The 12,994-nt window shown below is 36.7% G+C and overlaps 2 protein-coding genes across 7 annotated transcripts in view; one reads left to right on the plus strand and one right to left on the minus strand.

The window, feature by feature from the left end:
• Positions 1–1,032: 1,032 nt before the first annotated feature.
• Positions 1,033–6,611, plus strand: LOC306876511 (S-formylglutathione hydrolase-like). 3 transcript variants are annotated; one of them, XM_079427760.1, is made up of 9 exons: positions 1,033–1,086; positions 1,493–1,571; positions 1,645–1,733; positions 2,759–2,857; positions 3,319–3,443; positions 3,584–3,703; positions 3,794–3,892; positions 4,460–4,627; positions 4,981–6,611. In XM_079427760.1, exons 2-9 carry the CDS (start codon positions 1,504–1,506, stop codon positions 5,059–5,061), a joined length of 849 nt encoding a protein of 282 aa, XP_079283886.1. In that variant the 5' UTR covers positions 1,033–1,086; positions 1,493–1,503; the 3' UTR covers positions 5,062–6,611. The 3 variants fall into 3 exon arrangements, with proteins under 3 accessions (XP_079283886.1, XP_079283885.1, XP_079283887.1); XM_079427759.1 differs by having other exon boundaries at positions 1,034–1,246; positions 4,981–5,534; XM_079427761.1 differs by having other exon boundaries at positions 1,037–1,246; positions 1,534–1,571; positions 4,981–5,534.
• LOC306876510 (leucine-rich repeat and calponin homology domain-containing protein 1-like) overlaps positions 5,507–12,994 on the minus strand; it is a 48,732-nt gene continuing 41,244 nt past the window's right edge. For 3 of the 4 annotated variants that reach the window (XM_079427758.1, XM_079427757.1, XM_079427755.1), the window contains one exon: positions 5,508–8,737. In XM_079427758.1, coding sequence (XP_079283884.1) covers positions 8,624–8,737 — 114 coding nt within the window. In that variant the 3' untranslated portion in view covers positions 5,508–8,623. Of the gene's footprint in view, positions 8,738–12,994 lie in introns of all 4 variants that reach the window. The other variant, XM_079427756.1, reaches the window with a different exon arrangement.

Here is a 12,994-nt window from a genome sequence, read left to right on the forward strand (position 1 = left end):
TGCAGTATTTTGTTTTTGACTTTGTTGCTTGGCACCTGGTTGGAAAGGAGAACAAGGTAGTCAAGAACATTTACGCACTTTATATACATATATATTTAGCGTATCTTGTCTCTACACCTGCTTCATGTGCTTGTTTTATTTACAAGTAATTTTATGTTGTTTAGGGTGAATGTTAGTATTAATTTTATAATTTTGATGCTATAAGGTCGATTGTTTGTTTTATTTTTATGAATGTGAATTCATTACAATTTCCAATATTGTTTATTCATCTGTTCTAGCTCTTATGCTGTTGTGAAGTCTATAAGGACAATGAAGACAGTACAACATCAGTGCACGAGTTAAATCCTTTATTCTTCAAACGGGCTGTTACATCCCCTTAATTATCCTTGGCCACCCCCTTACCACCCCATGTATAAAACTCTAGCTCCGCAACTTTTCAGATGTGACGGCTCCTCAGGTCACATGGCCTTTTGGGTTAAAGAAGTGTCCACCGATTGCACACTTCAGAACCTTAGCGGATGTATTGTTCACCCACTGAATAGTGTGTATTCAGACATCCTACTCATTGACATACTGGTTTTTAAATACTAAATGGTACTTGCAGAGAAATAAGCATATTTAGCCTAGATGTGAGATGCATTTCAGTGCTATCCGTCTCCGATTTAAAACAGAACATAGCCAGAGGGTGTTTATATGCATCTTGAAGACCAATGTCATATATTTCTAGAGTAAAAATGTTACTTTTTTATAAATTATGGATCTGTCCAATACATTTTACATTAGGCATTTAATTAATTCCTACTTTTGAACAACAAACTGGCTAATTTTCATGATCAAAATTATAGCTAAAGAACTGCAAGTATAAATAGGGAAATGTCCTTTCATACTGGCCCACATTACCAGGTTCAGTCAACACGCTATCAAACAGATATACACTAAAAAATATATATCTCTCGAGCGCCCCTTTTTGTCCAAAACGTAGAAGCACAGACGATACGAGAAAAACGTAAGGGGGCGTGACTTTACGTCTTACGCTAAGCCTGACGTCACACTGAGCTCCGGAGTCCGGATCCTGTAGCTGCAGCTGTAAATGCTACAGAATAACACCCAGGCCATTGTCTCGCATGAAAGGGAGTGTTACACGGGAGCTAAATAAAACGTAGCTTTCTTTAGCGGAAGTTCTGGCATTATTTCAAACGTCCTGAGACGTTTCTTTGGCTCGTTTTCTGCAGATCCTGCAAGCGCTGTGAGTTTGGTAGGCCAGTTACTGCAGTGCGCATGCGCAGACTCCAGTGTTGAATCTTTTAAAATAAATTAGTTAACAAACCTTAAATTGTGTTCAGATACATAAAAGTGAGCTAAAATATCACCCTTTCTGTACCAAAGTCAAATCATGAAGTAATGTTTGTGCATATGTTTGCATGCGAGTGAAGAGTGATTCTATATGAAATATGATCTTTCATGACTCAAACTTTGATATTTCTCATCACAGTAAACAGTGCAATGGCATTAATGCAAGTTTCTTCTAATAAGTGCTGCGATGGATATCAGAAAGTGTTCGAGCACGACAGGTGAGAGAGGCTTCATTAAAACGCCTGAATGAAATATTCACCTAACTGCTCTTAACAAAAACTCTATTTCCAGCTCCGAGTTAAAATGCAAAATGAAGTTCGGCATTTACCTTCCTCCAAAGGCTGAGAGCTCCAAATGCCCAGTGTTATACTGGCTTTCAGGTGCTTTTATTCATTTCTTTTCTCTTGCGTGAACGAGTCGAGCTACTATTTCTACTGCATACTGAAGTTACTAAATTTACTTACCCTGCGTCCCAATGTGCATACTATCCATCCTAAATTCTACTTATTTTCAATACTATTTAAGGCAGATAGGGTGGATAGTATGCACATTGGGACGCAGGGTTAGTTATATGTCTATCCCCCGGTTTCATAGACAAGGTTTAAGCCTAGTCCCAGACTAAAATGTAAGTCTGAGCTGTTTCAGATGAAAGAAAATTACACTGATTGATTTTAAAATATATCAATGCCTTTGTTTTGTCACAAGATGGACACCAGTAATGTTTTTTTTTTTTTCTTTCTAAGGTACGATTATAAAAATGATTTAACTGTCATAATTGAACTATGGTCTAATCCTGTTTTAGTCTAAGCCCTGTCTGTGAAACCAGGCCTATGTGTATTTACATGAGACCCTGGAGCACAAAACCAGTCATAAGTAGCACGGCTATATTTGTAGCAATAGCCAACAATACATTGTATGGCTCAAAATGATCGATTTTTATTTTATGCCAAAAATCATTAGGATATTAAGTAAAGATCATGTTCCTTCATGATATTTTGTAAATTTCCTACAGTAAATATATCAACACTTAATTTTTGATTAGTAATATACATTCCTAAGAACTTCAGTTGGACATCTTTAAAGGCGATTTTCACAATATTTTTTATTTTTTTGCACCCTCAGATTCCAGATTTTTAAATAGTTGTATCTCGGCCCAAAAATGGGCTTATCCTAACAAACCATACATAAATTGAAAGCTTATTTATTCAGCTTTCCGATTATGTATAAATCTCTTTCAAAACATTGACCCCTATGACTGGTTTTGTAGTCCAGGGTCACATTTATACAATCAGCAGACACTTTAATGCAGAGAAAGAAAAGCAATTTGTCAAAGAGCCAATATTCGTTATATACACAACCAGTAATGCACTTTAAAATATATTTAACCATCCACTGTGTTTTGCAGGATTGACATGCACAGAGCAAAACTTCATCACTAAGGCAGGGAGTCAGCAGGTGGCTTCTGAACATGGGATCATCATCGTAGCTCCAGACACCAGTCCACGTAAACATCTCAACCTTTACAGTTTACAGTCTTGCTGGTCCATCTCTGGAGAGATTACATCCTATTACTATGACTTCTGCTCAGCCTAATCCTAGAGATACATGGGCCAAAATATAATAATTATGGATACTGAGATCCCTTGGGAGGTCAGTGCATTGCTGTAACATATAGATACATATATATATATAGTAACAAATAAGAGGATCAAATAGTATTGTGACTTCCCAGTTTAGGTCAGGGGCTAGAGTTTCCCACCAGACAGTCATTCCTCTGCTGGAAAAATGCCAGCTAAAGCATAAATCAAATGTAAATTATTATTAAATCAAGTCTGTACTGTTGCAGTAAGACACTGATGAACCATTGGTTATTGTTATTTCACAATCTCTTAGCCAATCAATGCTAATATAGCATTATTAACACAAAAGCACATGCTCAGAAAATGATGATTCTGCTCTGGTCAGGTGGCTGTAACATTGAAGGAGAGGATGAGAGCTGGGACTTCGGGACAGGTGCAGGATTCTACGTCAATGCCACCCAGGAGCCCTGGAAGACCAATTACCGCATGTACTCGTATGTCACAGAGGAGGTGTGTGTACTTTGTAAGTCTTGTTAGTCATTAGCATAACAAAGTGATACTCTAATAAGCCAACTATATGAATTTTACAATTAAATATTAAACCCTGGTTTTTGTACTCAACGACTTTATCACCTTTCTCTTGTTCTCAGCTCCCACGGCTGATTAATTCTAACTTTCCTGCTGATCCGGAGAAGATGTCCATCTCTGGTCACTCCATGGGGGGCCATGGAGCTCTCATTTGTGCACTTAAGAATCCTGGGAAATATAAGGCATGTATACTGGTATATTCGACTGCTTCATCATTTAATTGTTTGAAATTGAAATATTCAACATGAATTTTTTACATGTGTCTGTTTCAGTCTGTGTCAGCTTTTGCACCCATCTGTAACCCTATACAATGTGCGTGGGGACAGAAAGCTTTTTCTGGCTATCTTGGACCTGACAAGTCCACCTGGGAGGTGAGGGATGGTTGTATGTTTGAACACTAACCTTCCTAAATGTGTGGACATTATGAACTTTTATTTTTTGTTTTGATAGAAATGATTACTTTCATCAAGGATGCCTTAAATTCATCAAAAGTGACCATAAAATGTATAATGCCGCAAAAATGTTTCTCTTTCAAATAAATGTTTTGTACTTTAGAATCCTAAAAAATAATGTATGGTTCCACTAAAACTATTTGAGCAAATCAGTATATTAGAATGATTTTTTAAAGTATCATGTGACACTGAAGACTAGAGTAATGAAAATTCAGTTTTGCCATTACAAGAATAAATAACATTTCAAAATGTATTCAAATAGAAAGCAGTTTGTTTTCAAATATTTCACTAAATTACTGTATTTTGATTAAATAAATGCGGTCTTAATGAGCAAAAAAAGACTTCTTTCAAAAACATTAAAAAATCTTACCAACCTCAAACTGTGTAGCAGTGTATATAATATTGTGTTTCTGAATGTTTTTAACCACACCACATTCTAACATCAGGATTCCTTTGGTCTTCATTGTCTTCCTGTCATTTCCACAGTTGTATGATGCTACTGTTTTGGCTGAATCATATTCCGGTCCTGAGCTTGATATTCTGATTGATCAAGGCCGTGATGACCAGTTCTTGTCTTCCAGTCAGCTGCTTCCTGACAATCTGATCGCTGCCTGTTCCAAGAAGAAAATCCCTGTTGTTTTCCGCCTTCAGCAGGTCAGTACTGAACCAGCCCATGATGAATAAGAGGAACTGCATGTGCATGCAGGGAAATCTAGTTAATTATATTGGACCTTGGTGTTTAGTGCTGAGAGTCACATACCAGAAAATTCTAAAATGTGTGTTTTTTTTTCACTAAAATTATGATGCTGATTATTTGTATTAAATATTTAAACGGTAAAGACATGGAAGCATATTCACTTGGTCTCAGACTGATGCTTGGACAGGCCTTTAGATTTTAATACATGGACTTGGAATATTTAAAATGATTTTACATTATAATGGTGTATATATTTTAAGAAAAATACAGCTTTCTTTGGTTTAGTCTTGTTTGTCATTTGCTCTGTCAGGGTTATGATCACAGCTACTATTTCATCTTCTCCTTCATCAACGGCCACATCAAGCACCATGCTAAATATCTGAATGCCTGAAACTGTGCGTCCTGAGTAGCAACCAGCCCTTGTACCTTTCAGATCATAACACCTACAGGATCTACACAGCTGGAAATGACATTACAGCCATGTCCTGACTGGTTCACACTATCCCTCAAATTGCAGTGCCACTCTCTGTATTTTCTTATGCAGAACTAATAGGGTGATGTTTAAGTGTCAAGACATCTACATTTCTTTAAATAAAGGCATTTGGATGTGATTGTGTTTGTTCTGCAGTGAGTGATTGGATTTACTTCTGGATTTGTTTAAATTCATTTTGTGAACGACTCCTATGTGCACAATTATTCTGCATGTTAACAAGCACTCATTTCACACTAAATAAAGCAGGCTAAATGGTTCAGACATCTGATCAGTGTCATTTAGCAGATAACACCGTTACTTTCATGTCTACAGTACCTTGAAAATTAAGAAACAAAATAGTGTTTGGAGGTGAAAGGATTTACTGGTAGAAGTTGGTACAAATAAACCTTATTTACAGAGGTTAAGGCAAAAGGTGGAATGACATGCATGCTTTTCCCAAAAACATTACTGTACATGCTCTTAAAGTTCACAGAATTAAAAGGGGAAAAATCCCAAACACTGAAAAGACATGGAAAAATAATTCCTATTTATAAAATTAAAGTACAAAACTGTTTAGTACAAGCCTTTTCTCCTTATACAAAGTAGACAAAATAGCCACATAACATTCAGCAGTTAAAGATTTGTATCCCATTTTAAAGTGATCTATTAAACACATTAGTGATCTGATCAGCTGATATTTTCCCCAAATACTGTAATATAAATACCATGCATAATACTATTTGCCAGTTGCCAAAAAGACAGTCCCAAATACGTAAAGTGCAAAACACTGTCATTTCAAAATCAAATCTGCATCTAGTGTGTGAAGTAGGCCTAGTTTCACTACTTTTTCTGTGAAGTGGTGGAGAATGTTGACAGTACAGTAAAGATGCACAACCTGCCCATCGTAGCAGAGATTTTGATACTGTACTTGAATGATTATAAACAATAAACCTCAAAACAGAGTTTTTAATCTTTGAGGACTACCCTAAGAACAGAATTTATTAAAAGATACAGCAGTGAATTTATAGGATGACTACTGTCTAAACTGTTTTTTTTTGTTTTTCTTTGAATGCAACATTAAAGGTTTGTAAAATACCATGTAAAGCTACCATCAAAGACCAAAATCTAAGTGCTATCCTGTTAAAATGTCTCTAAAGTTACATTTTCTAATCCACACCTTTGTTTAGTTTCCATTTGTTTTAATGAAATTATGATAGGTTTATGATGTAAAAAATCTAGGAAGTTGTGTGCGTATTAGTAAGATAGCATTTAAACCCATGATGCACCAATTTAAAGCATCCGGTCAGATTTTTGTCCCTAATATTTGCTACAGTATAATAATGTGCATTAAGTTTTAAGAGCAGATAATGTTTTTGTTGGCAATTACAGTACAGAGATAATCCTTAGTAAATGTATTGCATTTGCACTGAATGCATGTAAATTATTGTCATGAATAAATAACTACAGCCAGCAGTCTCTGAAATTCCATATGGGACTGCTTTCATATAAGAACCTAGAAGATAATAAAGTTGTTTTTCCCCTGTCAGTTCACATTGTGCTTTAGGTTGAAGCAAAATAAACACCAAATCAAACATATTAAAATATGCACATCAAATATACACTCACCGGCCACTTTATTAGGTACACCTGTTCAATTGCTTGGTAACACAAATTGCTAATCAGCCAAGTAACTCAAATATCCACTCGTTACAACCAAGGTATGCAGAATACCATCTCTGAACGCACAACACATCGAACCCTGAAGCAGATTGGCTACAGCAGCAGAAGACCACACCGGGTGCCGCTCCTGTCAGCTAAGAACAGGAAGCGGAGGCTACAATTCGCACAGGCTCACCAAAATTGGACAATAGAAGATCGGAAAAATGTTGCCTGCTCTGATGAGTCTCCATTTCTGCTGCGACATTCAGATGGTAGAGTCAGAATTTGGCGTAAAGAACATGAGAGTATAGATCCATCCTGCCTTGTCTCAACGGTTCAGGCTGGTGGTGGTGGTGTAATGGTGTGGGGGATATTTTCTTGGCACACTTTGGGCCCCTTAGTACCAACTGAGCATCGTTTAAAAGTCACAGCCTACCTGAGTATTGTTGCTGACCATGTCCATCTCTTTATGACTACAGTGTACCCATCTTCTGATGCTACTTCCAGCAGGATAATGCACCATGTCACAAAGCTAAAATCATCTCAGACTGGTTTCTTGAACATGACAATGAGTTCACTGTACTAAAATGGCCTCCACAGTCACCAGATCTCAATCCAATACAGCACCTTTGGGGTGTGGTGGAACGGGAGATTCGCATCATGGATGTGCATCCCACAAATCTGCAGCAACTGCGTGATGCTATCATGTCAATATGGACCAAAATCTCTGAGGAATGTTTCCAACACCTTGTTGAATCTATGCCACGAAGAATTAAGGCAGTTCTGAAGGCAAAAGGCGGCAAGGTGTACCTAATAAAGTGGCCAGTGAGTGTAAATGTTCTGTTCATTTTACACGTTCACACACCAACATCACATAACAAATCCTTCTACAAAAACAAAACTCTTGTTTTAAAAATACATTTACAAAACTGTATAAAATGATTCATTTTGAAAATCAGTTTGATATATGAAAATAATTTTGGCAACTGTAAAATAATCTCCAGTGAGATATCAGCTTCAGACGTTTTGGTCTGTTTCATGGCTGAATCTGTGAGGAGCTGAAGCTTTGGACATCAGACAAATACGCACAAGTAAAAAAAAAAAAAGTCTGTTAACACAAACTTAAATACAAAAAGTGCCAACATGTGCTCTCATTCTCTCACTCTCACAAAAGAAATACTCTCCTCAAGATATCAATCACACGTACACAAAAAACCCCCAAATGTCAGGTATGTTGTTTTCTACTGTCCACACACTCAAACATACTTTTAGCGAAATCATACCTGACCAACAGGTAAGCAGAGCAGAGACTGTAAGAAACTATAGTGAGGCCACACCTCCCCTGAGACAAAACATCACCGTCTCCCAAAAACAAGTTCAAAAGTGGTTACAAAAACATACTCAAAGGACTCTGGGAGGACGAGTGTTTTAAATCTAACACACTAAAGGCCCAACACAAATATCATATAGGTAGATGTATATATAAAATCCATCAGGAATTGTCCACAATTCTGTATACCTCTCAACTAACTGTTTAATAAATAAATGCATTTTAAATAAAGCAATTTCATTTCTCAAGCTAGTTTTGAGCTAATTTTGCTTATACAACTACGGCCTGGGCAACAGTGATCAGATAACCGTACTAAATAATAAAGTAAAGAAAGTGAGGAAAACATGAGCATATACCTGCAAGCAGAGGATCACCTGTTCTAATAGAAATGAATGGACATGGTCCAGGGAGTTTCTCAAAGATCGTCTGGTGGTATTAGTGTGTGTGTGTGCGTGCGCGCGAGTCAGTGAGACCTGCTTGCGTTTGTACAACTCATGTGATGAGTGTCTCGCTGGCCGAAGTCTCATCCAGCAAAGCTTGGACAGTGATGCCAACTTTGATCAGGCCCTTCTCCTCCAGAATATGATGTGGCAGACATAACTTATCCTGGAGAGAGAGAGATTCACAAAGAGGACAAACAAAGTGTCAAGTCAGAAGAAAGAGACACAGTCATGGAAAACTGAATGCTCTTGTTACTGAATACAGTTAGTGAAACTAATATAGACTCACCTTGATTAGGAGTGATGCCAAATACAATATCAGTCATGAAAACAATCAAATAAAAATAAAAAAATTAAATGCTAACCCCAAACATTTGAACAGTGGTGTATTGTCTTAAAATTAACTAAAAAGTACAAAAAATGTATTAAAGAAACACAAAGATGAGAAAAACAACCCAAACTGTACGTTTATTCCTTTTCCTTTACAGGGTCATAAAAACCACAAAGCCTTACAAAGTCCACTAGCAGCAGCAGCAGCACTGAACACTATTCAAAAAGTCCATAGCTGGACATCCATCAGAGGAACCCACACAATCTAATTTAAGCAATACAAACACTTTTTGCATCTTGCAGCTTTTTTAACAAAGGAGGAAATAACTGGGAAATGATATCGAACAAAAAGTCTTGAACAGTCAATATTGCCTTTATTTTTGGATGAAAGCCATGCAAATTATAACTGCTGTGAATACGCCGATAAGGTTCAAAGTACTCTGTAGTTTGAGGAAGTGATGTCAAGAGGCTGTCTGCCTTAAAATTGCATTAATCTGATATTTCATCATTTAAAAAACCCCACCTCGGCCTCTATTACAGATCACTGATAGACTACATGAATTAAAACTTATTCTCCGACACTGTTATTCCTTATTGTTTGATTCGGATCGGTCACATCGCTGTGGAATGTTGCTTATTAAATTAATTAAAAAATAGATTTGGTTCGCTCTGTCTGTTATTCTGTTTTACTAATGAACAGGAAATTAAACCAACGATTCATTAGTCGTATTTCATCCTATAGATGGCATTTGGATAAAATAACAATGACTGTGCAGGATATTTAATAATTCCCAATCTAAACAACAACACATCATGCTCTTAAAAACACTCTTAACCAAAAGTAGTTGCTTTTTACATCCAACAGATAAATTAGCCCTTATGCTAATGATTAAATGTTTTTAATCATAGATTTAACCTCACTGTACAAAACGTCTGTGCAAAGCAAAGCTATCATTTTGCTTTAATGGCACCTCTGCCTTCAGTTACTCGAGTGTCCTGATTTATTATCTGCAAATTGTTAAATGTGCGCTTGATTTCTGTAGATATATTGCTGATCACTGGCATGACTGGCATGAGGAAAGACCTCCATATCCGTTTGTATTATTTATGTTTTGCCATGCAGATGCTAATAAATACACCACTTATATTGTTTATTTGTGCAATATCCAACAACATTCAGCATTATGACTGCTGAAATTGAACTTTCTGAAACAAGTTTTGTACAGAGGTGAAAGTGAGTGAAAATGTGGCCATTCGTCATTCCTTATTAAAGTGCTCAGTGCACCTCCTGCGTAAATGTTTGTAAAAAGACTGTTTAAAGAAGGTTTCCTTAGCATTTTGCAAGGACTAATAAATATATTATTCACCAACTAATAAATAACACTTACTCAAGACATGAAAACATTTAAAACTCTTCCTGGAGCACATGTTGTTCTTACAAAAATGTTGCATGTTTGGTGTTACGTATGGTTTCCATCACAGCCAAGTCAAGATATGAGGGTCGGTCAAATGTGAAACTATCCATAAAAAAAACAAAACGTTTTCACAACTAAATGTGCTCCGACTGACAGGGACACATTTTTCCTCCAGGCTGTGCTCATTTTAAGGGATAGTTCACGCAAAAATGAAAATTCTGTCATTTACTTAAGAGTTGGAGTTGGTCTCCATTGAATTCCACAGTATGGAAAACAATACTATGGAAATCAGAGGAGACCACAAGTGTTTGGTTAGCCACATTCTTGAAAATATCTTCTTTTATGTTCCACAAAAGACAAAAAAAAAAAAAAAAAATCATATAGCTTTGGAACAACTTGAGGGTGAGTACATGACAGAATTTCCATTTTTGGCTGAACTATTCCTTTAAGTGAGGCCAACTGTTCAATGTACTTTCAAGGACCAGTAAATGATATAATGTGTAACTTGTGTGTTTTTAGTTCATGTTTGTTATTTAAATTCGCTCCAGCTGTAGGCCACAAACAGCATCACCAGACAGAAAACGTGCAGCAGACTTGAGCCAATCAGATCCCATATTTGCCAGGAAGGGGGTGGAGTCTGAGTGGACTCTGGGATAAGCTTCTTGACCTCGGTCTCTTTCTCCCTGCCACTCTCCACCTTTCCTTCCTTCTGCCTTGTTCCTGTGCTCTCCACCATGAGCAAGGCTGCGACCACGGCCCAGAGCGGACGCAGGTTAAACTGCAGAACGTCATAAGCCGAACAGAGAGAGGACTGAGAGAGATTAAAAACATGGAGGGGATGATGAAGAGGAGAAGAGAATAAAGTAATAATGAAGAATGGATGGAGAGAGAAACAAAGGGAGAACAAAAGCAAAGAGGAAGGGAAGTGAAAAAAGGCAAGATCATCCGTCCGGCACCAGAGAAAGATAAGGAAGATGATTAGACAGTGATATTGGTCAAAGGTAAAATGCTCAGCAAACGGCAAGAATTCTGGATCATTCTCAGGAAACGGTTCCAGTTGTGTAATACATATGTGTTCCCATGATTACTTTACTGTTAAAATGTAGTTAACAAAATAGTGAAGTCGCATTGCTCAATGTTTCACTCGATTTAGTGTATACTGAAACAATTTCATTTATTCATTTTTTAAAAAAGTGTTTTTCATCAAAATATCAGTCAATTAAATGTCCTCGTTCATCACCAATACATGAGTTATACAGTATTCTGGTCAACCAGTTACACCTTCCCTCTTTATAAAAATATTTCTGACATATTTAAGGAAATTAAATTATAATATTTGTGTCTTTGTTGACCAGATGGTCCAAACCGAGGTAAATGTATATTACAGGTTTTCAGTTCTTTCAGTTTGTTCACACACATTAGTATCTCAATAATACATCTATTTTATAGAAACAAATACTGTGATTTTTTTTTTAAGAAAATAGGACAAGACAAAGAACAAGAATATTGTCTAAATAATGTGGTGTGGTGCAAATACTTTTGCTTTGCTTAAGCAATCACTAATATGCTAATTTGGTGCTTAAGAAACATTTCTTATTCATTTCTAATTAACATTAGTTGTGCTGCTTAATATTTTTGTGGAAACCACGTTTTTCAAGATTCTTTGATGAATAGAAAGTTCAAAAGAACAGCAACATTATAAATGTCTTTACTGTCACTTTTGATTAATTTAATGCGTACTTGCTGAACACAAGTATACATTTCTTAAAAAAAAGAAAATCTTACTGACCCTAAACATTTAAACGGTAGTGTATATAATAATATGATATTTGAATGTGTACAAATTACAAGTGTATAAATGATAAACTTTGTGTGATTAAAAAAATTGGCCATTGAACTAATACTGACTAATAACGTAGTCATCTAATATTAGTAACAAATAAAGTGTGACTTGTTTTTAATGAATTACTTTTTTCATTAAAACTAAATTTTCTTTTTCCTAAATCAAGAAGTGAAAACACAAACCTTCAGATTTTCAAGTACAAATGGCATCATTTTCTGAGAATGAGCCTTTTACTGCCTTCTGAAAAAGAGTTTTCTGTCAGTGAGGTTGAGCACTGTCAGTCATTGCCTCTCGTTCAGGAGGCTTGTGTGAGGTGTGATGGGGCAGATGCTGTTAGCAGGTGTACAGGTGACATGGTGGTTAGCAGATGTGCAGTAGTGAACATATGCCAGGCACAAGTCAAGCTTCAGCTGTTAAAAATTATACAAAGCAAGAGAGCTGCAAAAGCCAGTAAAGAGCAGAGCAGAGAAGGTCAAGCTAGACTGTTGCAGAACTCAACATCTAGACTAAGTTGATAAACAAGGCAATGATATATAAACCAAAAGTTACCGAACAAACAAGGCCTGCCACATTAGCCCTAAACACGCTAACAGAATAAACTAGCTTGATAAACATCAGCTATCAGGAAAGCAAACACAAGACAAATGGTGACAAAACTAGCTGCCATGCAGACACAAGCTGTGACAACTAAAAGCTTCCTGTACAACACGCTAATCAGAGCAGCCTGTTATAAATGGCTTGGACCAAGCTCAACCCATAAAGCAGAAGACAACATCTAGGTTCCTTCCTAGTGGGCCCCAAATTGACCAACAACCCTTACTTGATTCCTGCACAC

Source organism: Barbus barbus (genome assembly GCF_936440315.1).
Source record: "Barbus barbus genome assembly, chromosome: 10".
NCBI lineage: Eukaryota > Metazoa > Chordata > Actinopteri > Cypriniformes > Cyprinidae > Barbus > Barbus barbus.

Bases quoted from the DNA above. Each gene is read 5' to 3' on its own strand.
- LOC306876511 (XM_079427760.1), top strand. From the start codon at position 1,504: ATGGCATTAATGCAAGTTTCTTCTAATAAGTGCTGCGATGGATATCAG. The intron at 3,704-3,793 runs GCATGTATACTG...TGTCTGTTTCAG, and splicing joins AGAATCCTGGGAAATATAAG to TCTGTGTCAGCTTTTGCACC. The intron at 3,893-4,459 runs GTGAGGGATGGT...TCATTTCCACAG, and splicing joins CTGACAAGTCCACCTGGGAG to TTGTATGATGCTACTGTTTT.